The sequence below is a fragment of the Narcine bancroftii genome, chromosome 5 (assembly GCF_036971445.1).
Source record: "Narcine bancroftii isolate sNarBan1 chromosome 5, sNarBan1.hap1, whole genome shotgun sequence".
Lineage (NCBI taxonomy): Eukaryota > Metazoa > Chordata > Chondrichthyes > Torpediniformes > Narcinidae > Narcine > Narcine bancroftii.
The window spans coordinates 190,646,667-190,671,049 of NC_091473.1; the positions used below are offsets into that span (position 1 = coordinate 190,646,667).

General features: G+C 56.1%; 2 protein-coding genes across 2 annotated transcripts; one reads left to right on the forward strand and one right to left on the reverse strand.

Annotated features, from left to right (window-relative positions):
* Window positions 1-1,831: 1,831 nt before the first annotated feature.
* On the reverse strand, window positions 1,832-3,763 carry LOC138765428 (C2 calcium-dependent domain-containing protein 4D-like). Its single transcript, XM_069942469.1, is given in 3 exon segments — window positions 1,832-2,898; window positions 2,901-3,483; window positions 3,517-3,763. Coding segments are annotated over 3 exon segments (843 nt in total). The 5' UTR covers window positions 3,682-3,763; the 3' UTR covers window positions 1,832-2,803.
* A 1,398-nt stretch (window positions 3,764-5,161) lies between these two features.
* LOC138762877 (cortexin domain-containing 1 protein-like) lies at window positions 5,162-9,314 on the forward strand. Its single transcript, XM_069936395.1, has 2 exons — window positions 5,162-5,856; window positions 8,911-9,314. The coding sequence occupies exon 2, from the start codon at window positions 8,946-8,948 to the stop codon at window positions 9,114-9,116; it is 171 nt and encodes a 56-aa protein (XP_069792496.1). The 5' UTR covers window positions 5,162-5,856; window positions 8,911-8,945; the 3' UTR covers window positions 9,117-9,314.
* The last annotated feature ends 15,069 nt before the right edge of the window (window positions 9,315-24,383 follow it).

Below are 24,383 nucleotides of genomic sequence, written 5' to 3' on the forward strand. Positions count from 1 at the left end.
TCGAGCTCCTGACACCCGGCTTCAGATCTCACCTAGACCCCAGCCACCCGCCCATCTGAGGTCCTGATGCCCCAAACGATGCATGTAATAGTTGACCCCCCCTAAATTTTACTGTGAAAATTGGTCAACAAAATTTGACTATTACACATGTATATTCAACAGAGTTTCTCCAAACCATGGCCCACACACAATACCCAGTACATAAAGATCACATACTCAATCTAAATAACACATACATAGATATTTTGCCTGTGGCAAGAAACTTTTCCCCAGCCTGGCAGTTCTGATCTTAGACCATTAGATGGAGGAGCCATTCGGCCTGTAAAGTCTGCTTCACCATTCCATCATGAGCTGATCCATCCTTCCACTCAGCCCCACTCCTCTGTCTCCTCCCCGTACCCTGACTATTTGGATACCTCTGCCTTAAACCTGGCCTCCACATATTCACTGCCCTCTGGTTAATGAAATTTCACCCCCCCCCCCCCTCCACCTGCATCTCTATGTTTTAAACGGGCGGCCTTCCATCCTGAGGTTATGCCCCTCTTGTGCATGACCACCCCACCGTGGGAAACTACTTCGCCACGTTGACTCTGTCCAAATCTTTCAGTGTTCAAAGTGCTTCAGTGAGGTTCCCCCCCCTCCCCCATTCTTCTGGACTCCGAGTGCAGTCCGAGAGGCGTCAAACGTACCCCATAGGCTAATCCCTTTGTACCAGGAATTATTCTGGTAAATCTGTACCCTCTTCAATGCCAGCACGTTTTTGATGTCGATGCTTCTGCCCTTCCTAGGGACATGGGTCACAGATCCTGTGTGCTAGATGGAAATGGTCCCTCGAAAATTCCTTGAGCCCTATTTAAGCAATCCTCCCAGTGGATGTGGTCAATAAGAAGGAAGGGAGACCCCAGGGATCCTCTGTGAGGACCCTCTGTATTGACTTCCGGCCTGATGCTTTACAGACACTGTCCCCACACAGTGATGCAGCCAGACTGGACACTCTGTAAAATGCTATCGAGATGGGGGCCAGTCGCCTTGCCCCCCTCCCCCAATCTCCTGAGGGAGTGTAGGCTCTGCTGCACCTTCCTGACTGATGAGGTGGTGTAGGTCCAGGAGAGGCCGTCTGTTCTATGGACACTGAGCTCTCCACTCTGCACGACGGTGCCATTAATGTGCAGCGGAGAGTGGTCGACCTTCGTCCTCCTGAAGCCCTCACCAGCTGCACACCTCTCCAACCTTCCACTGAATTGTTTGCAGGGTTCCCTCACTGTCTCAAGATCCACCCACCTTCCTCCAGAGTGGACTCAGTGCAGTGTGGATGGTGGGTCACGTGACCTCCATGGGAACCCGGATTGTGGAGGGTCACGTGACCTCTCCACTGGAAACCGGTGGGAGTGTGGATGATGCTAGAGAGTCATGTGACCTCTGCACGAATCTGGTGGGAGTGTGGGCCGTGGAGGGTCACTGTGACCTCCCCGTGGGTGTCGTGGAGGGTCACATGACCTCCCCGCGGAGAACCTGGTGGGAGTGTGGATTGCAACGCGACCTCTCTGTCTGGAACCTAGCCAGAAGTCACATCACCTGCCAATCAAGTTTGGACTCTTCTTCCCCCCCCCCCCCCCCCACCTGTCAGTGCACTCCAACCACTGGACCCTTTAATTATCTGGGCTGGACCCTCCAGCTTACTGCACGATAAGGACCACCATGGTCCTGTTTTTATGTTTAAAGAAAAATTAAAAGTGACTTGTTGAAGTAACCATTTGTCTTGGTGAATTTCTATTGCCGCTGGGATTTGGGGTCCTATGGGCCCATAAAAAATGTCTCTGTTACTTCAAAGTTCAAATGTACAAATTTATTGTCAGAATACACACGTAACATCACATACAACCCTGAGGTCCTTCTTCTGTCGGCCCTTAGCACTTTCTATACCAGTTATTCTAAACTGTGAAGGCAGGTATAAATACACTGCAATAGACAAGGGCTTCAAGGCCGCTGCGCAGGTCGGCAGGGTAGTCAAGAAAGCTGATGCGTTGCCAGGCTTCATTAGTCAGGGGGGGGGATGGAGTTCAGGAGTTGACAGGTCAGATTGCAGCTCTGGTGAGACGGCACTGGGTTCGATTCTGGTCGCCTCATTACAGGAAGGGATGTGGAAGCTGCGGAGAGGGGGCAGAAGAAATTCACGGGGATGCTGCTCGGACTGGAGAATGCATTATGGGACGGGGTGAGCAGAGCTGGGGCTTTTTGAGGCAAGGTCAAGAGGCTTTTTTCTTTGGAGCGTAGAAGGATGAAGAGATCCACAAGATTCTGAGAGGCATGGACACCTTTTCGTCCCAGGTTGGAGTGGTAAACACCAGAGGGCAGCTGCCCAAAGTGAAGGGGGGAGGTCAGGGGTAAGTATTTTAGACAGAGTTGTGGGGGCCTGGAATGCATTGCCAGGGATGGAACAACAGGGGCATTTAAGAGACTTAGGCTGATGGAAGAAAAAGAGCGGGTTACGGGGTTTAGTAATTTTTTTGCTCGGTCCATACCAAATATGGGTGTACTCTTCCATGATCTAAATGGTCCCGTGTTTGAGGGAGTGCACGGCTAGGGACAGCGACCTCCACCTCCAACTCTCTCTCCCCGTCCCTTTGCAGGCGATTCCAAAATCCCCCCTCCCACTGCCCAGTGTGTTTGGCCCCCGAATCCCACTTCCCAGGGCCCAGAAGAGCAGATGCAGGGAGGCCGGCTCGTCGCCTCATCACGAAGGGGAAACGGAGAGGTGGGGGGGGTGGGGAAAGTCAAGGCCACACACGCCAGAATTCAGCTGTTAGCCCTGGACCAGGGCACGATCATCGAAGAGCACAGAGGCCAGCGGGAGTTGGCACTGGCCCATCAGGCAGTCCCGTCTGACGCCCCCGCCCGGTTGAGCACCTTGAGCCTGAGGGTGCGGCACCTCAGCTCGTCCCGCGGCAGGCCGACGAAGTAGAAGTCCTCCCGGAAGAGGGGCTCCCGGCGGCCATGGATCACGGCGCTCCTCTGCCTCTGCGTCTTGCCCGGCAGGAGGCAGAAGGTGACGCAGCAAGCCACATCCTGGGCCTGGAAGGGAGGGGGGTAGGCACCCCGGACCGCCACCAGTCTTAGGCGGAGCCACTTCTCCTCCGGCCTGTACTCGGCCTCCAGGCTGAGGCTGCCACCCCGGTCCAACACCAGAGTGCTCTGGTGGCCCCTGGGGACCGGCCAAGACCTGGGGGGCGTTGGGGAGGAGAAGGGAGAGGACTCGGCTGAGGAGGAGGCTGTGTCGCTGTCCCAAAGGCAGGGGGCAGGCCTGAGTAGACCTGAGTAGGTCTCAGGCCCGGGTAAGTCCGGGTAGGCCTCAGGCCTATGGAAGAGAGATTCTTTCCTGCGGGTGTGGGGGCTCTCGGGGAGGTAGAGGATCTCAGGGAGGTTGGCGTGCAGGCGGCACCAGGCCAGCAGCTGCGGCAGAGGGCCATGCCTCCTTTCCCTGAGCTAGGCCGGAGCCCATCCCAGCGAGGTTCAGGCCGCAGGTCTGGCGCAGCCCCTGCTTGGATCCTGGCCTGAGGGCGGGATATGGAACTCAGGGATGTTGTCTGGCGTCAGCACGAGAAGCGATAGGTGGGCTGGGCGGTTCTCGGTGCGCCTGGGCTCTCTGGCCTGGCACAGGCCCCACGCTCCGCAGAACCACATGCAGCTGGCCCCAGGAGTGGTGGAGGGAGGGTGGTCAAAACCTCTGTGCTGATGCTTCCGTCTGCTGGCTGGCTGGCTGAGCCCCCTGCAAAACACCAGGCCAGAGGTTGGTTCAGGTACCAGTCTGCAGCACCCCTCTCCTCCCCCCTCACACCTTCCCTTCTCCTCTCCTCCCCCTCACACCTTCCCTTCTCCTCTCCTCCCCCTCATACCTTCCCTTCTCCTCTCCTCCCCCCCCTCACACCTTCCCTTCTCCTCCCCCTCACACCTTCCCTTCTCCTCTCCTCCCCTCACACCTTCCCTTCTCCTCTCCTCCCCCTCACACTTTCCCTTCTCCTCTCCTCCCCCTCACACTTTCCCTTCTCCTCTCCTCCCCCTCACACCTTCCCTTCTCCTCTCCTCCCCCTCACACCTTCCCTTCTCCTCTCCTCCCCCTCACACCTTCCTTCTCCTCTCCTCCCCCTCACACCTTCCCTTCTCCTCTCCTCCCCTCACACCCCTTCTCCTCTCTCCCCCTCACACCCCTTCTCCTCTCCTCCCCCTCACAACCCCTTCTCCTCTCCTCCCCCTCACACCTTCCCCCTCTTTTTTCCTCCCTCACATATTCCCCCTCTCACATCCCTCTCTCTAGACCCTCTCTCTCTACAACCCCTTATCTCCACTGCCTCTCCACACATCCCTCTCCACACCACCCACTCTCCCTACACCCCCCTCTCTACACTCCCCTCTCCTACACCCCTCTTTCTCTACTCTCTCTCCACCCCCCTACACCCCCCATCTCTCTACACGCCCCCTCACCCTACACCCCCTCTCTCCCTACACCCCCTCTCTCCCTACACCCCCTCTCTCCCTACACCCCTCTCTCCCTACACCCCTCTCTCCCTACACCCCCTCTCTCCCTACACCCCCTCTCTCCCTCACCCCCCTCTCCCTACACCCCCCTCTCCTACACCCCCTCTCTCCCTACACACCCTCTCTCCCTACACCCCCTCTCCCTACACCCCCTCTCTCCCTACACCCCCTCTCCCTACACCCCCTCTCCCTACACCCCCTCTCCCTACACCCCCTCTCCCTACACCCCCCTCTCTCGCTACACCCCCCTCTCTCGCTACACCCCCCTCTCTCGCTACACTCCCCATCTCTCTCTTCACCCCCCCGCCACCTCCCGTCCTCTCTGACCCGCCGCTACCTTTGCCTCGCCGTTACCTTGGCTCTCCCCGACGTCCGGGCTGATGGGGACCGGGGGGGCAACTCCGAACCCTGCGACTCGCTACGATCCCCGGACGCGTCGCTGAATCGCTCCTGGCCGGCGTCGCAGCCGCTTTATACTCCCTCCCACCCACCCAGGCACTTTCCACCCCCTCGGTCAGACCCGGCTGAGGGAGGAGAAGGGGTGGGGAAAATATCGACACAGACTGGGCGGAGGGAGGACCACGGGAAAGAGAGAAGGGGTGGGGGTGGAGAGAGAGAGAGAGAGAGAGATAAGCACAGGGAGAGAGAGAAAAAAAAGAGAGAGTGGAAGAGGAAGGTAGGGAGCGAGGGGACCAGAGAGAGGGAACAGATAGACACGTGGGGTACAGAGAGGGATGGAGAAACCCTACACCCCTTCCGGTCCCCTACACCACTCCCTGTCTTGTAACCCACTCTGGTTCCCAACACCCCTCCCTTTCTCTGTAACCCACTCCCTGTCTCTTTATCCCCCTAACCCTACACCTCTCTCTGTGACCCCCTCCAGTCCACAATTAATCCTTCCTCTTTCAGTAACCCCATGATTTCCCTCCCTCTTCCCCGGATTCCCTCCATCAATCCTTGACGACTGTCAGCACCCGCCCCTCCCCCAATTCCTGGGTTGGGGGTGTACTTTCTCGGGGCAAGGTCCTGCTCATTCCTCCCTCCTCGGGGAGAGTTCGTGGACACCAGTCTCCGATGGCCGAGACACGCGATCTCCCCGTAACGTGATGCCTCGCTGCTCCCGTGTGGTGTGAGAAGGGCTGCGAGTGGAGGTGCGGGGGAGGTTGAGGGGAAGATCTCTCTGCACACGCTCCATGGTACAAACCCCCTTGAGACTCCAGTGCCTCGTACCTGCTCCCCAGCGTCAAGAGGTGACCGCTGCCAGCAACCGCGGAGAGAGAGAGAGAGAGAACCACGAAACCGACTGATATCCCAACTGAGCCTGTGAGTGTGGACAATGACGTTGAAACCTGAACTCACGGCCATTGTAAAAGTGCAGCATTAATCCTGGGCAGGGAGAGGGGATGTGAGCATCTATCAGACCCTCCTTCCATCCATCCTCAGATAAGCAGGCTACATATTAAAAGAATACCCCCCCCCCCACCCCATCCCCAGCCTCTCCCCTCCTGCCTGCAAGAACTAGGCAGCACAGCAAAGAAACAGGCCCCTTCGACCCTTCTTGTCTGTGCCGAACTATTTCTCTCTCTTGCCTCACTGACCTGCATCCCTGTAGCCCTCCGGACAAGTCCCAATTGAGGCCGCGCTCACCACTTCAGCTCCCACCACCTGACTGCGCTCCCCCTGAACGTTCCACCCCTCTCACCCTTCACCTATGTCCTCTGGCTGTTTTACTCTGTCTCTCCCACCACCCCACCCCCAACATTTTGCGCACCTCTATGAGGCCCACCAGCGGCGAGGACTTTGGGGAGGTCCAGTACGTCCCTGGAGGCTCTTGGAAGCCTGCAGGTGGGCCGTGGAGAGCATCTCTGCCCAGTACGGAGGCGCCAATGCTCAGAGCAGGGAATAAACTCCAGAGGGTCGAGAACTCGGCCTGCCACACCACGGGCACCAGACTCCACTCCCTCGAGGATGTCAATAAGAGGTGGGGTCTCAAGAAAGCAGCCTCCACCCTCAAGGACCCCCCCCTCCTCCCTCTTCACTCTGCCACCATTGGGGAAGGAGGTCCAGGAGACTGAAGGCGAGGGCCCAGTGGCACGAGGATGGCTCCTTCCCTGAAAAAACAACACATTCCGCAATGCGTCCACAGTGCATTCTGATTCCAAAGTTCCTCCCTTCGTTCTTCTCCGCTCTGGGGAATAAAGTCCTCCCCCATTTAACCATCCCAACCCCCGTAACTCAGCTCCCCTGAAGGAATGGGAGACCCCAGCTCTTGCAGAGGGAAGGTGCCCCCCCGCAATGAGGCAGCCAGAACTAAACCTGGGTCATGGCCGTGGCCCTCGCGAAGCTCTATCTGTCCGAATACCTGTTGGACCGCAGCAGAATCTATCGTCAGGGGACATGTCACTAACTGTGTTGTTTTGCGGCAGTGTCACGGTGTGCAAACATTTATATAAATCACATTTAAAAAAAAGATTTGTGAAAGTGAGACTGTCTGAAGGCCGTCGACCGTTCAGGAATCTGATGGCGGTGGAGGGGAGAGGGGAGAGGCTGTTTTTTTCTTTAAACCGCTGGGTGCTCGCCTTCAGGCCTCTCTGTCCCAATGGCCACAGAGTGAAGAGGGCACGGCCTGGGCGGTGGGGGGAGAGGTCCTCGAGGATAGAGGCCAACTTCCTGGAGACCCCGCCTCCTGCCGATGTCCTCGATGGGGTGAAGGCCGGCGCTTGCCGAGTTCGCAACCCTCCATGGTCTTTTCCCGTCCTGAGCATTGGTACCTCTGCACCAGAGAGATGATGCAACCGGTCAGGGCACCCCCCCCCACCACGGTCCACCTGTAGAGGTCTGCAAGGATCCTTGGTGACATACTGAATCCCCTCAAACTCCTGGCAAGCCTGCTTCACGATTGCATCGACGTGGAGGCCCCAGGTCACGTCCTCAGAGACGTTGACACCCAGGAATTTGAGGCTTTTAACCCTCCCCTCTGCTGACCCCTCGATGAGGGCTGGGTCGTGTTCTCCCAATTTCCCCCTCCTGAAGTCCTTGGCGTTGCTGACGTTGAGGGAAAGGCTGTCGTCGTGACACCACTCAACCAGCTGATCTATCCTGTTCACTTCCCTGTTGCTGTCTTTGATTTTGCTGATGACCATGGTGCTATCGGGAAATTTGTAGATGGCATTTGAATGGCATCCAGCCGCACAGTCATGTGTGTGGAGTGGGTAGAGCAGTGGGCTATGCACGCATCCTTGGGCTGCGCCCGTGTTGATCATCAGTGAGGAGGAGATTCATACCGTCTATGGTTGTCTGATGAGCAAATGGGCATTCCAACGAGGCTGTGCACTGAACTCTGCGTATGACAATACACTGCTCAGCGTTCCCACTGGTACGAGCTCAGAGGACCCCAAAACCCAGCAGCAATTGATATTCACCAAGACAAATGGTTACTTAAAACAAAAGTTGCTTTTAATTATCTTTAAACATGAAAACAGAATCAAACCTTAACTTATCACCATTAACTTAACTAACCTAACTTAACCCCCTTCTAATTCTAAGCGCACGTGTGTGTAATGTGTGTGTAAGTTCAGAAAAGTTCTTTGGTTTACAGTCCAATCTCACTGGTTGCAGGCAATTCTTATACTGCGCACAAAATTTAACATTTATAAATTTCACCAGGCTTTGGTGCTTGAAAGGTAAATGGTTACCGCTCAAGAAGGTTGCTGTCGGTTTAGAGAGAGAGAGATGTGTTGTTCCAGGACGTCCACAACTGATGTACTTCCATCAGCCACTCCAGAGTCTTGCTAACAAAACTTGCCCCCTTCAGGGTTCTCCAGATGATAACCTCTTCCTTTCAGGTCACCACAGAGTTTCCTTTTTGTTTCCCTTATTCCAAGTGAAACATTAGACAGCCGGTCCTCTCCTTTTGCATGAACCACAAGATCTTTGACTAGGCTGTCTTCCAAATGGGGCTTTCCATAAGCTTGCCAGCTTGTCCTGTTCCATTCCCAGTACCATCTGCTGGCTTTAACACTGTACAAGTGATCTCTCTCTCTCCTTCTCTGAGAGAAAAGGCTATTTGACTCTCTCTGCTTGCAAAACCACATGACCCTCTTGCACAGCCCTGTACCCTCCAGACAATCTGCTGTTCCGACAAGATCTTTTATCTGTTGCCATTTGTAAACAATCCATTAGTGAAGTCTCTGGCCTCTCTCCGAATCCTTTGCAAAAGCCGCGGGGCCGATATGTCTAGCATGAGGCTGAGCTCCAGGATTTCAAACAAGATCTGTTCTAAAGTGTTTGCATATGACCGACTCCAACAAACCTTTCCCAATTAATCTCCCAAAAACCTATTTCTATACTCCATCACACCACCATCCTGTCTTTCAGGGGATTGCCGTGCAGGAGAGGGAGAGTGAGCAGGGATGCCCGTCATGGAGGGCGTGGACAGTGGCTACATAGATGTGGACAAGGGCTTCACCCTGGCCTTCATTGGGCTGCTCTGCCTCCTCCTCCTGGCCATGATCGTGCGCTGCACCAAGATGGTCATCAACCCTTACAGCGTCATCTCCACCTCCACCTACCAGGAGGAGTAGGTCAATGGCCGAGCGAACAGTCAAGGAAATGTCCCCCCCCCCAGCATCCCTGACTGCCCACGTCCACCCCTGAGATTCCTTTCCCTGTAGGCCAGGCAGACTCACTACCTGCTGGCAGTGCGTAAAAAACCCTGTACGTGTGTAAACGGATGTGAACAAACTGTAGCACAGAGAGAAAAAAAATCAATAAAATTCAAGAGTCCGTAAATGAGACCGATTGAGTTTGTCGTTGAGGGGCCTGATGGTTGAGGGGATGGCCACTGTTCCTGAACCTGGTGGGGGCTAGTCTTGGGGCACCGACACCTCTTTCTTGATGGCAGCAGCGTGCGCCAGGTGGTGTAGGGGTCCTTGCCTTCTGACAGGAGCATTCCCCGTAGATATTCTCGACGGTGGGGGGAGGGGTTTTGCCTGTGATGTCCCAGGGCTGTGTCCCACTACCTCTTGAAGGGAATTATGCTCAGGAGTATCGGTGTCCCCCAGACCAGACCGGTCGGCGCACTTTCCATCGCACCTCTGTAGAAATTCGCCAGTTGTTCCTGGCGTCGTACCAAACCCCCGCCAACTCCCAAAGAAGTCAAGGTGCTGACGAACTTTCTTCGCAATGCTGTTGGTGCATTGGGTCCAGGAAAGATCCTCCCCTCACCGTCCCCTCCCTCCTCACCACACCCTCCCACCCCCCCCTCTGTCCCCTCCCTCCCCTCACGCTCCCCTCCCCCTCACCACTCCCTCCCTCACCATCCCTCCCTCCAAACCATCCCCTCCCCCCTTCTCCATCCCCTCCCCGTCCCTCCCCGCCCCTCGCCCAGTGCAGAATTCCCTATAAAACCAGGATTTAAACCTGGGTCATGGCCGTGGCCCTCGCGAAGCTCTATCTGTCCGAATACCTGTTGGGAGTGCCTGGAGTGGGATTCGAACGATGACCCCGAGACGGAACCCCAGCCAGTTGCTCGCAGTACCGCCGCCTGCCGCTAGATGTCTCAGCCGCTCCGCATGGCGCAGGACCAACCAAACCCCCCCCCCTGCAGTACCGACGCCCACCGCCAGATGCCCCACCACTCCATCCGGCACAGTCTGCCCCACTGCAGTACCACCATGCCCCTACCATTCCGTCTGGCATTGGCCAGCTTCCCTGCAGTACAACCGCCCACCGCTGGAGGTCCCCACCGCTCCGCCTGACGGCTTGCCTACCCTGACATCTTGTGTCGGGACCTCGCCACTGCACAAAGTTGCTCAACCATTGTATGGCCATTCATTCCATTAGTCCGTGCTAGCTCCTAGTCCAGCAAGCTTTTATCCCTCCCTGCCATTGTTGAAATTGCCTAACGTGCTCGAGAAATCCAGCAAGTTACACAGGAAATAAAGAGTACCCGACAAGGACAGAAACAAGCCCTGCTAATCTGTGAAATGATTTTTTTTGCCTCCTCCCACTGACCTGCACCCAGTCGATATCCCTCCATTCCCCTCCCATCCATGTACCTGTCCAGATTCTTCTTAAATGTTAAAATTGAGTCCCTGCACACCACTTCAGCTCATCCCATACTCTCACCACTCTCTGTGGAAAGAAGTTTCCTCTAAACCTCTCACCCCAACCCACGTCCTCTGGTTTGTATCTCACCTGCCCTCAGTGGAAAAAGCTGACCTACACTGTCTATACTCCCCATTATTTTAAATACCTCCATCAAATCTCCCCTCATTCTTCTAAGCTCCAGGGAATAAAGTCCAAACCTTTCCCTGTAACTCAGTTCCTGAAGTCCAGACAACATCCTAGTAAATCTTCTCTGCACTCTTTCTATCTTATTGATATCTTTCCTGTAGTTCAGTGACCAAAATTGCACACAATTTTCCAAATTTGGCCTCACCAATGTCTTATACAACATTACCGTAACATCCCAACTCCTGTACTCAATACTTCAATATATGAAAGGCCAATATGCCAAAAGCTCTCTCTACAACCCTGTCCATTGGTGGTGCCACTTTCAGGGAATGGTGTATTTATATTCCCAGATCCCTCTGTCTTACCGTACTCCTCAGTGCCCAACCATTCACCGTGTACGTCCTTACTTAATTTGTCCTTCCAAAATGCAGCACCTCACACTTGTCTGCATTAAATTCCATCTGCCATTTTACCAGCTGGTCCACATCTCTCTGCAAGCTTTGAAAGCCTTCGTTACTCTCCACCACGGCTCCAGTTTTAGTGCCACCAAAGTTTAAGGCCTGGAACTTTTGATTCTCCTCAGGCCTGATAACTCGACTGTCTTTCTCTTCAACTGAATGTAGGGTCTTAACTGATGGTAGAGTGGGGCAGTGGGATCAGTGTGGGAATGAACAGAGAGCTGTATTCCAGTACATCTCTCCAATGAACTTGTCCTTTGTTACCTCCCACTTAAGGAATTGCATCTCACTGATCCTGCTGCCCCACTCTCTCCCCAAAGCCCTGTATCAGTCCCCACACTGATCGCACTGCCCCGCTCTCTCCACACAGCCCTGTATAAGTCCCCACATTGATCCCACTGCCCTGCTCTCACCACACGGCCCTGTATCAGCTCCCACACTGATCCCACTGCCCTGCTCTCTCCACACAGACCTGTATAAGTCCCCACACTGATCCCACTGCCCTGCTCTCACCACACGACCCTGTATCAGCTCCCACACTGATCCCATTGCGCCACCCTCTGCCCACAGCCCTGTATCATACCCCACACTGATCCCACTGCCCCGTTCTCACCACATAGCCCTGTATCAGTTCCCACACTGATCCCAATGCGCCGCCCTCTGCCCACAACCCTGTATCAGACTCCTCACAGAGTCCAATGGCCAGCCCTCTGCCCACAGCCCTGTATCAGTCCACACACTGATCCCACTGCCACGCTCACTCCTGACAGTCCTGCAGCAGCCCCACACTGATCCCACTGTCTAACTTTCAACCCACAGCCCTGTATCAGTCCCAACACAGAACCCACGGACCTGCTGACAAGTCACAGCCCTGTAAAAGTCCCCAAACTAATCCCACTGCCCCCTAACTCCCCACAGCCCTATATGTCCTGACACAGATCCCACTGCCCTGCTCTTCCCCCATAGCCCTGTATCAGTCACCACATTGATCCGACTGCCCCAGTCTCTCCCCACAGCCTGTATCAGTGCCCACACTGATCCTTTTGCCCTACTCTCAACACACAGCACTGTATCATGCCCCACACTGATCCCACTGACCCACTCTCTCCCCACAGCCTGTATAAGTCCCCGCACTGATCCCTCTGCCCCGCTCACTCACCACTGCCCTGTATCAGTCCCCACACTGATCACACTGCACCTCCCTCTCCCCACAGCCCTGTATCCATCCCCACACTCATCCCACTACCGCGTTCTCTTCCAACAGCCCTGTATCAGCCCCATTCTGATGCCACTGCCCCGGTCTCGCCCCGCAGCCCTGTAGCAGTCCCCAACCTGATCCCATTGCGCTGCTCTGTCCCCACAGCCCTGTATCATTCCCCACATTGATCCCACTGTCCCACTCTATCACCACAGCCCTGTATCAGGCCCACACTGACCTCACTGACCCCCTCTCTCCCCACAGCAATATAGCAGTCCCCAGACTGATCCCACTGCCTCGCTGTCTCCCCACAGCCCTGGGTCAGACCCCATACTCATCCCACTGCCCAGCTCTCAACCCACAGCCCTGGATCAGTGTGCATAGTGATTCCATTGCGCTGCTTTGTCCCCACAGCCCTGTATCCGTCCCCAGACTGATCACACTGCCCCACTCTCTTCCCACAGCCCTGTATCTGTCCTCACTCTGACCCCACTGCCCCGCCCTCTCCCCACACCCCTGTATTAGTACCCACACTGATTCCACTGCCCCACTCTCTCCCCAGAGCCCTATATCTGTCCCCACACTGATCCCACTGACCCGCTCACTCCCCACTGCCCGGTATCAGTCCCCACACTGATCCCATTGCCCCGCTCTCTCTCCACAGCCCTATATCAGTCCCAAAACTGAGCCCAATCCCGTGCACTCTCCCCACTGACCTGTATCAGTACCCACACTGATCCCATTGCCCCACTCTCTACTCATAGCCCTGTATCAGTCCCCACACTGATCCCACTCCCCACTCCCTCCCCACAGCCCTGTTTCAGTCCCCACACTGAACCACTGCCCCGCTCTCTCCCCACAGCCTTGTATTGAACCCCACACTGATCCCAGTGCCCCATTCTCTCAACCATAGCCCTGTATCTGTCCCCACATTCTCCACTACAGCCCTGTATCAGTCTCCATACTGATCCAACTGCCCCTAACCCTCTTCCCCACCGCCCTTAATGAGTCCCCATACTGATCCCACTACCCACAACCCAACCGCCCTATATCAGTCCGAACACTGATCCCAGTGCCCCATTCTCACCCCCAGAGCCCTGTATCTGTCCCCACATTCTCCACTACAGCCCTGTATCAGTCCTCAAACTGATCGTAATGCCCCGGTCTCTCCCCACAGCCCAGTATTCGTCCCCACACTGATACAACTGCCCCGGAGTCTTCCCACCACCCTGTATCGTTCACATTGATCCCACAGACCCCTCCTCTCCCCACATCAATGTTGCAGTCCCCAGATTGATTCCAATATGCCGCTCTCTCCCCACAGCCTTGTGTCAGTCCCCAAAATCATCCCACTGACCAGCTCTCAACCCACAGCCTGTATCTGCCCCACACTGATCCCACTGCTCGGCCATCTCCCCACACCCCTGTATCAGTCCCCACTCTGATCCCACTGCCCAAACCCTCTCCCAACCGACTGTATCAGTCCCTACACTGATCCTACTGCCCAGCTCTTTCCCAACGACCCTATATCAAACCACACACTGATCCCACTACCCCCAACCCTCTTCCCCACTGCCCTGTATCAGTCCCCTCACTGATCCCACTGCCCCCAACCCTCTCCCCACTGACTGTATCAGTCCCCACACTGATCCCACTGCACCTCCCTCTCCCCCCAGACATGTATCGGTCCCTACACTGATCGTAATGCCCCGATCTCTCCCCACAGTCCAGTATCCGTCCCCACATTGATCCCATTGCACCACTCTATCCCCACAGCCCTGTATCAGTTCCCACACTGATACCACTATCCCGGTGTCTTCCCACCGCCCTGTATCATTCCCCACATTGATCCCAATGACCCCCTCTCTCGCTACAGCAATGTAGCAGTCCCCAGACTGATCCCAATGCCCCGCTGTCCCCCCACAGCATTGTGTCAGTCCCCAAATTCATCCCACTGCCCAGCTCTCAACCCACAGCCCTGTATCAGTCCCCACACTGATCCCACTGACCCGGTCTCTCCCCACAGTCTGCATCTGCTCCACACTGATCACACTGCTCCCCTCTCTCCCCACAGCCTGTATCTGCCCCACACTGATCCCAATGCGCTGCTCTCTGCCCACAGACCTGTATCAGTCCCCACACTGATCCCACTTCCCTGTTCTCTCCCCACAGCCTTGTATCAGTCCCCACACTAATCCCAGTGCCCATTTCTCTCCCCCATAGCCCTGTATCTGACTTCACATTCTCCCCTACAGCCCTTTTTCAGTCCCCACACTGACCCCACAACCCTGGTGTCTAACCACCGCCCTGTATCATTCCCCACATTGATCCCACCGATCCCCTCTCTCCCCACAGCAATGTTGCAGTCCACAGATTGATGCCAATGCCCCGCTGTCTCCCCACAGTCTTGTGTCAGTCCCCAAACTCATCCTACTGCCCAGCTCTCAACCCACAGTCCTGTATCAGTCCCCATACTGATCACACTGCTCCGCTCTATCCCCAGAGCCCTGTATCAGACCCCACACTGATCCCACTGCACCACTCTATCACAACAGCCCTGTATCCATCCCCACAGTGATCCCACTGACCCGCTCACTCCACACAGCCCTGTATCATCCACACACTGATCCCAGTGCCCCATTCTCTCCCCCATAGCCCTGTATCTGACTCCACATTCTCCCCTACAGCCCTGTATCAGTTCCCATACTGATCCCACTGCCCCCAACCCTCTCCCCCACCGACTGTATCAGCCCCACACTGATTGCAATGCTCTGCTTTCTCCCCTCAGACCTGTATCAGTCCGCCCACTGATCCCAATGACCCAGTCTCTCCCCACAGCCCAGTATCCATCCCGACACTGAGCCCATTAGCCCAGTCTCTATACTCACAACCCTGTATCAGTCCCTACTCTGATTCCATGGACCCGCTCTCTCCCCACGGCTGTGTTTCAGTGCCCTCACTGATCCTACTGCCCTGCCCTTTCCCACCGCCCTGTATCAGTAACCACACTGATCCCACTTCCCCGTTCAATCCCCACAGACTTGTATCAGTCCTCACACTGATCCCAGTGCCCTATTCTCTCCCCCATAGCCCTGTATCAGTCCCCCTATTCTCCCCAACAGTCCTCACTCTGATGCCACTGCCCCAGTCTCGCTCCACAGCCCAACCGTCCCCACATTCATCCTACTGTGATCCTCTCTCCCCACAGACCTGTACCAGTCCCCACACTGATCCAACTGTTCTGCTCTCTCCCCATAGCCCTGTATCAGTCCACACACTGATCCCACTGCACCTCCCTCTCCCCACAGCCCTGTATCAGTCTCCAAACTGATCGCAATGCACTGCTCTCCCCACAGACCTGTATCAGTCCGCCCACTGATCCCAATGACCCAGTCTCTCCCCACAGCCCAGTATCCGTCCCCACACTGATCCCACTGTGATCCTCTCTCCCCACAGACCTGTACCAGTCCCCACACTGATCCAACTGTTCTGCTCTCTCCCCATAGCCCTGTTTCAGTCCCCACACTGATCCCATTGCCCCACTGTCTTCTCACAGCTCTGTATCGGTTACCACATTGATCCCACTGCCCCGCTCTCTCACCAGTTCTTGATCATACCCTACACTGATCGCACTGCCCTGCCCTCTCCCCACAGCTCTGTATCAGTCCCCACACTGATCCAACAGCCCCGCCCTCTCCCCACAGCCCTGTAACAGTCCCCACACTGATCCAACTGCCCCCAACCCTCTCCCCCACCGACTGTATCAGCCCCACACTGATCGTAATGCTCTGCTTTCTCCCCACAGAGCTGTATCAGTCCGCCCACTGATCCCAATGACCCAGACGATCCCCACAGCCCTGTATCAGTCCCCACACTGATTCCACTGCCCCGTCCTCTCCCCACAGCCCTGTATCAGTCCCCACACTGATTCCACTGCCCTGTCCTATCCCCACAGCCCTGTATCAGTCCCCACACTGATCCACTGCCCCGTCCTCTCCCCACAGCTCTGAATCAGTCCCCACACTGATTCCACTGCCCCGTCCTCTCCCCACAGCTCTGAATCAGTCCCCACACTGATTCCACTGCCCCGTCCTCTCCCCACAGCTCTGAATCAGTCCCCACACTGATTCCACTGCCCCGTCCTCTCCCCACAGCTCTGAATCAGTCCCCACACTGATTCCACTGCCCCGTCCTCTCCCCACAGCTCTGAATCAGTCCCCACACTGATTCCACTGCCCCGTCCTCTCCCCACAGCTCTGAATCAGTCCCCACACTGATTCCACTGCCCCGTCCTCTCCCCACAGCCCTGTATCAGTCGCCACATTGATCCCATGCCTCATTTTCTCCCCCATAGCCCTGTATCTGTGCCCACATTCTCCCCTACAGCCCTGTATCCATCACCATACCTATTCCACTGCTATCCTCTCTCCCCACAGCCCTGTATCAGTCTCCACACTGATCCCATTGTCCCACTCTATCACCACAGCCCTGGATCTGGCCCACACTGATCTCACTGACCCCCTCTCACGCCACAGCAATGTAGCAGTCCCCAGACTGATCCCACTTCCCCGCTAAATCGCCACAACCATGTGTCAATCCCCACACTGATCCCAGTGCCCCATTCTCTCCGCCAGAGCCCTGTATCTGACTGCACATTCTCCCCTACATCCCTGTATCAGTTCCCACACTGATCCCACTGCCCCGCTTTCTCCCCACAACCATGTAGCAGTACCCATACTGCTCCCATTGCGCTGCTCTGTCCCCACAGCCCTGTATCTGTCCCCACACTCATCCCACTGTGATCCTCCCTCCCCACAGCTCTCTATCCGTACCCACACTGATCCCATTGCCCCACGCTCTACTCATAGCCCTGTAGCAGTCCACACAATGATCCCACTTCTCCGCTCAATCTCCACAGCCTTGTATCAGTCTCCATAGTGATCCCAGGGCCCTATTCTCTCCCCCAGAGCCCAGTATCTGACTCCACATTCTCCCCTACAGCCCTTGTCAGTCCCCATACTCATCCCAATGCACAGCTCTCAACCCACAGCAGTGTATCAGTGCGCATACTGATTCCATTGCGTGGCTCTGTCCCCACAGCCCTCTTTCCATCCCTACACTGATCCCACAGCTCCGCCCTCACCCCACAGCCCTGTATCAGTAGCCACACTGATCCCACTTCCCTGCTCTCTCCCCACGGCCGTGTATCAGTGCCCACATTCTCCCCTACAGCCCTGTATCAGTCCCCATACTGATCCAACTGCCCCCAACCCTCTCCCCAACCAACTGTATCAGACCCCACACTGATCTCACTGCACCTCCCTCTCCCCTCAGCCCTGTATCAGTCCCTACACTGATCGCAATGCCCCGATCCCTCCCCACATCCATCCTCACATCGATCCTAATGCTCCACTCTATCCCCACAGTCCTGTATGTCCCCACACGGATACCACTGCCCCAGTGTCTTCCAAAGCCCTGTATCATACCCCACACTGATCCCACTGTCCCTCTTTCACCCCACGGCCGTGTTTCAGTGCCCTCAATGATACTACGGTCCCACTCTTTCTCCACAACCCTGTTTCAGTCCAGACACTGATCCCACTACCGGCAACCCTCTTCCCCACCATCCTGTTTCTGTCCGCACACTTATCCCACTTCCCCACTCTCTCCCCATAGCCTTGTATCAGTCCCCACACTAATCCCAGAGCCCCATTCTCTCCCCCTTAACCCTGTATCTGTCCCCACATTCTCCCCTACCGTCCTGTATCAGTCCCCATATTGATCACACTGCCCCGCTCTCTCCCTACAGCCCTGTATCATTTCCCTCACTGATCCCACTGCCACGCGCTCTCCCCACAGCGCTGCATCAGTCCCCACACTCATCCCATTACCGCGCTCTCAAAACAGCCCAGTTTCAGTCCCCACACTCATCCCATTACCGCGCTCTCAAAACAGCCCAGTTTCAGTCCCCACACTCATCCCAGTGACCCATTCTCTCCCCCACAGTCCTGTATCCGACCCTACACTGTTCTTTTCTCCCCACAGCACTTTATCATTCCCCACACTGATCCCACTACCCACAACCCTCTTCCCCACTGCCCTGTATCAGTCCCCACACTGATCCCAGTGCCCCATTCTCTCCCCCAGGGCCCTTTATCTGTCCCCACATTCTCCCCAACAGCCCTGTTTCAGTCCTCACACTGATCGCAATGCCCCAGTCTCTCCTCACCCCCCAGTGTCTGTCCCCACAATGATCCAACTGCCCCAGTGTCTTCCCACCACCCTGTATCATTCCCCACATTGATCCCACTGATCTCCCTCTCTCCCCACAGCAATGTAGCAGTCCCCAGACTGATCCCAATGCACTGCTGTCTCCCCACAGCCCTGGGTCAGTCCCCACACTCATCCCACTGTCCAGCTCTCAACCCACAGTCCCGTATCAGTCCCCACACTGATCCCACTACCCCATCCTCTCCCCACAGCCCTGTATCAGTCCCCACACTGATCCCACTACCCCGTCCTCTCCCCACAGCCCTGTATCAGTCCCCACACTGATCCCACTACCCCGTCCTCTCCCCACAGCCCTGTATCAGTCCCCACACTGATCCCACTGCACCACTCTCTCCCCACAGCCGTGTTTCAGTGCCCTCTCTGATCATACAGCCCAGCTCTTTCTCCACTACCCTGTATCAGTTCCCACATTGATCCCAGTACCCCATTCTCTCCCCCATAGCCCTGAATCTGTCCCCACATTCTCCCCTACTGCCCTGTGTCCGTCCCCATACTCATTCCACTGCTATCCTCTCTCCCCACAGCCCTGAATCAGTCCCCACACTGATCCCATTGTCCCACTCTATCACCACAGCCCTGGATCCGGCCCACACTGATCTCACTGACACCCTTTCTCCCCACGGCAATGTAGAAGTCCCCAGACTGATCCCACTCCCCCGCTCTCTCCTCACAGCCCAGTATCCGTCCCCACATCGATCCCATTGCCCCACTCTCTACTCACAGCCTTGTATCTGTCCCCACACTGATCCCACTGCCATCCTCTCTCCCCATAGCAATGTAGCAGTCCCCAGACTGATCCCAATGCACTGCTGTCTCCCCACAGCCCTGGGTCAGTCCCCACACTCATCCCACTGTCCAGCTCTCAACCCACAGCCCTGTATCAGTCTGCATACTGATCCCATTGCGCTGCTCCATCCCCACAGCCCTCTGTCCGTCCCCTTACAGAATTACTGCCCCGCTCTGTCCCCACAGCCTTGTATCGGTGCCCACACTGAACCCAGTGCTCCATACTCACCACCATAGCCCTGTATCTGTCCCCACATTCTCCCGTACAGCCCGGTATCAGTTCTCACACTGATCGCAATGCCCCGGTCACTCCCCACAGCCCAGTATCCGTCCCTACACTGATCCAACTTCCCCGGTGTCTTCCCACCATCCTGTATCATTCCCCACATTGATCCCACAGACCTCCTCTCTCCCCACAGCAATGTAGCAGTCCCCAGATTGATTCCAATGCGCCACTCTCTCCCCACAGCCTTGTGTCAGTCCCCAAACTCATCCCACTGACCAGCCCTCAACCCACAGCCCCGTATCAGTCCCTACACTGATCCTACTTCCCAGTTCTTTCTCCACGCCCTGTATCAGCCCCCACACTGATCCCACTGCCCCCAACCCTCTTCCCCACCGTCCTGTATCAGTTCCCTCACTGATCCCACTGCCCCCAACCCTCTCACCACAGACTGTATCAGTCCCCACACTGATCCCACTGCACCTCCCTCTCCCCCCAGACATGTATCGGTCCCTACACTGATCGTAATGCCCCGATCTCTCCCCACAGTCCAGTATCCGTCCCCACATTGATCCCATTGCACCACTCTATCCCCACAGCCCTGTATCAGTTCCCACACTGATACCACTGCCCTGGCCACCGCCCTGTATCATTCCCCACATTGATCCCATTGACCCCCTCTCTCGCTACAGCAATGTAGCAGTCCCCAGACTGATCCCAATGCCCCGCTGTCCCCCCACAGCATTGTGTCAGTCTCCAAATTCATCCCACTGCCCAGCTCTCAACCCACAGCCCTGTATCAGTCCCCACACTGATCCCACTGACCCGGTCTCTCCCCACAGTCTGCATCTGCCCCACACTGTTCACACTGCTCCCCTCTCTCCCCACAGCCTGTATCTGCCCCACACTGATCCCACTGACCCCCCTCTCACCCCACAGCAATGTAGCAGTCCCCAGACTGATCCCACTTCCCCGCTAAATCCCCACAACCGTGTATCAATCCCCACACTGATCCCAGTGCCCCATTCTCTCCGCCAGAGCCCTGTATCTGACTGCACATTCTCCCCTACATCCCTGTATCAGTTCCCATACTGATCCCACTGCCCCGCTCTCTCCCCACAACCATGTAGCAGTACCCATACTGATCCCATTGCGCTGCTCTGTCCCCACAGCCCTGTATCTGACCCACACTCATCCCACTGTGATCCTCCCTCCCCACAGCCCTCTATCCGTACCCACACTGATCCCATTGCCCCATTCTCTACTCATAGCCCTGTATCAGTCCACACAATGAACCCACTTCTCCGGTCAATATCCACAGCCTTGTATCAGTCTCCATAGTGATCCCAGGGCCCCATTCTCTCCCCCAGAGCCCTGTATCTGACTCCACATTCTCCCCTACAGCCCTGGTCAGTCCCCATACTCATCCCAATGCCCAGCTCTCAACCCACAGCAGTGTATCAGTGCGCATACAAATTCCGTTGCGCTGCTCTGTCCCCACAGCCCTCTATCCATCCCCACACTGATCCCACAGCCCCGCCCTCTCCCCACAGCCCTGTATCAGTAGCCAAACTGATCCCACTTCCCTGCTCTCTCCACAGAGTCCTGCATCAGTCCCCACACTGAACCCACTGCCCCACTCTCTTCCCACAGCCTTGTATCCATCCTCACACAGATCCCACTGCCCTGCTATGTGCCCACAGCCGTGTATCAGTCCACACACTTATCCCACTTCCCTGCTCTTTCCCCACGGCCGTGTATCAGTGCCCACACTAATCACAGTGCCCCATTCTCCCCCCATAGCCCTGTATCTGTCCCCACATTCTCCCCTACAGCCCTGTATCAGTCCCCATACTGATCCAACTGCCCCAACCCTCTCCCCCACCGACTGTATCAGACCCCACACTGATCTCACTGCACCTCCCTCTCCCCACAGCCCTGTATCAGTCCCTACACTGATCGCAATGCCCCGATCCCTCCCCACAGCCCAGTATCCGTCCTCACATCGATGCTATTGCCCCACTCTATCCCCACAGTCATGTATGTCCCCACACGGATACCACTGCCCCGGTGTCTTCCAAATCCCTGTATCATCCCCCACACTGATCCCACTGTCCCTCTTTCACCCCACGGCCGTGTTTCAGTGCCCTCAATGATACTACGGCCCCACTCTTTCTCCACAACCCTGTTTCAGTCCAGACACTGATCCCACTACCGGCAACCCTCTTCCCCACCATCCTCTTTCAGTCCGCACACTTATCCCACTTCCCCACTCTCTCCCCATAGCCTTGTATCTGTCCCCACACTAATCCCAGAGCCCCGTTCTCTCCCCCTTAGCCCTGTATCTGTCCCCACATTCTCCCCCACAGCCCTGTATCCGTCCCCACATTGATCCCACTGTCCTTTTCTCCCCACAGCCCTGTATCAGTCCCCACACTGATCAAACTGCTCCGCTCTCTCCCCATAGTCTGTATCTGCCCCACAATGATCCCCCTGCCCTGCCCTATCCCCACAGCCCTGTAGCAATACCCATACTGATCCCATTGCGCTGCTCTGTCCCCACAGCCCTGTATCTGTCCCCACACTCATCCCACTGTCATCCTCCCTCCCCACAGACCTCTATCCGTACCCACACTGATCCCATTGGCCCACTCTCCACTCATACCCCTGTATCAGACCCCACACTGATCCCATTCCCCACTCCCTCCCCACAGCCCTGTTTCAGTCCCCACACTGATCCCACTGCCATCCTCTCTCCCCATAGCAATGTAGCAGTCCCCAGACTGATCCCAATGCACTGCTGTCTCCCCACAGTCCTGGGTCAGTCCCCATACTCATCCCACTGTCCAGCTCTTAACCCACAGCCCTGTATCAGTCCGCATACTGATTCCATTGCGCTGCTCCATCCCCACAGCCCTTTGTCCGTCCCCTTACAGAACCACTGCCCCGCTCTGTCCCCAGAGCCTTGTATCGGTCCCCACACTGAACCCAGTTCTCCATACTCACCACCATAGCCCTGTATCTGTCCCCACATTCTCCCCTACAGCCCTTTATCAGTCTCCATACTGATCCCACTGCCCCCAACCTTCTTCCCCACTGCCCTGTATCAGTCCCCACATTCATCCCACTACCCACAACCCTCTTCCCCACTGCCCTGTATCAGTCCCCACACTGATCCCAGTGCCCCATTCTCTCCCTGAGAGCCCTGTATCTGTCCCCACATTCTCCCGTATCAGTTCTCACACTGATCGCAATGCCCCGGTCACTCCCCACCGCCCAGTCTCCGTCCCTACACTGATCCAACTTCCCCGGAGTCTTCCCACCATCCTGTATCATTCCCCACATTGATCCCACAGACCTCCTCTCTCCCCACAGCAATGTAGCAGTCCCCAGATTGATTCCAATGCGCCACTCTCTCCCCACAGCCTTGTGTCAGTCCCCAAACTCATCCCACTGACCAGCTCTCAACCCACAGCCCCGTATCAATCCCCACACTGATCCCACTGCCCTGCCCTCTCCCCACAGGCCTGTATCAGTCCCCACACTGATCCCAATGCATCACTCTCTCCCCACTGCCATGTATCAGTGCCATCACTGATCCTACTGCCCAGCTCTTTCTCCACTACCCTGTATCAGTCGCCACATTGATCCCATGCCCCATTTTCTCCCCCATAGCCCTGTATCTGTCCCTACATTCTCCCCTACAGCCCTGTATCCATCCCCATACCTATTCCACTGCTATCCTCTCTCTCCACAGCCCTTCATCAGTCTCCACACTTATCCCATTGTCCCACTCTATCACCACAGTCCTGGATCTGGCCCACACTGATCTCACTGACCCCCTCTCACCCCACAGCAATGTAGCAGTCCCCAGACTGATCCCACTTCCCCGCTAAATCCCCACAACCGTGTATCAATCCCCACACTGATCCCAGTTCCCCATTCTCCCCGCCAGAGCCCTGTATCTGACTGCACATTCTCATCTACAGCCCTGTATCATTCCCCTCATTGATCTGACTGCCCCGTGCTCTCCCCACAGCGCTGTATCAGTCCCCACACTATTCCCACTACCGCGCTCTTACAACAGCCCAGTTTCAGTCCTCACTCTGATCCCAGTGCCCCATTTTCTCCTCCTCAGCCCTGTATCCGACCCCACACTCATCCCACTGTCCTTTTCTCCCCACTGCCGTGTATCAGTCCCCACACTGATCAAACTGCTCCACTCTCTCCCCACAGCCTGTATCTGCCCCACAATGATCCCCCTGCCCTGCCCTCTCCCCACAGCCCTGTAGCAGTACCCATACTGATCCCATTGCGCTGCTCTGTACCCACAGCCCTGTATCTGACCCACACTCATCCCACTGTGATCCTCCCTCCCCACAGCCCTCTATCCGTACCCACACTGATCCCATTGCCCCACTCTCTACTCATAGCCCTGTATCAGTCCACACAATGATCCCACTTCTCCGCTCAATCCCCACAGCCTTGTATCAGTCTCTACAGTGATCCCAGGGCCCAATTCTCTCCTCCAGAGCCCTGTATCTGACTCCACGCCGGTCAGGGAATTCCAGCCCTCTCCGGAAAAGTTGAAAAAAAAACGCACAAAACACGAAGGTACAAGAATAAAAATTAAAACAAACTAAAAGTAAAGGTGAGA

Coding starts and splice junctions, on each gene's coding strand:
- LOC138762877 (XM_069936395.1), top strand. CDS start 8,946: ATGCCCGTCATGGAGGGCGTGGACAGTGGCTACATAGATGTGGACAAG.